Genomic DNA, 336 nt, shown 5'->3' on the forward strand with positions numbered 1-336 from the left:
TTGCAAAGCAATGACAAAAACCTCGCATACACATAACAACATCGACGAAGACAGCCTCCTTCGCCTTCTCAGCAACACCATAAATCAGTAGAGAGACACTGAAACCACCAGCGCTGTGCTTACCTCCCAGACCCCAACCGTAAAGGAAACCAGAGCAGCGACTTGGCTTGGTGAATAAGATGGCTCCGACGTGGTGGAATTGTTTGCTAAATCTGCTCCTATGTCAACGCTTTCAGGAGTGGACAGATCTGCCACGACTTTACCGGTCATCAGGCAGACAACGGCGAAGGTACCTGTGAGTTGGGGTGAAAAAGATGAAAAGGGTAAAGTTGGTAT

The 336-nt window shown here is 48.5% G+C and overlaps 1 protein-coding gene across 1 annotated transcript in view; it reads right to left on the reverse strand.

The window, feature by feature from the left end:
- The window catches only part of LOC119592024 (prestin-like), a gene marked incomplete at its 5' end in the record, with an annotated part of 10,564 nt that overhangs the window by 7,056 nt on the left and 3,172 nt on the right, over positions 1–336 (reverse strand). The window contains 1 exon segment of the mRNA XM_037940815.1: positions 124–293. Coding sequence (XP_037796743.1) covers positions 124–293 — 170 coding nt within the window.

Source organism: Penaeus monodon, chromosome 29 (genome assembly GCF_015228065.2).
Source record: "Penaeus monodon isolate SGIC_2016 chromosome 29, NSTDA_Pmon_1, whole genome shotgun sequence".
NCBI classification, from domain to species: domain Eukaryota; kingdom Metazoa; phylum Arthropoda; class Malacostraca; order Decapoda; family Penaeidae; genus Penaeus; species Penaeus monodon.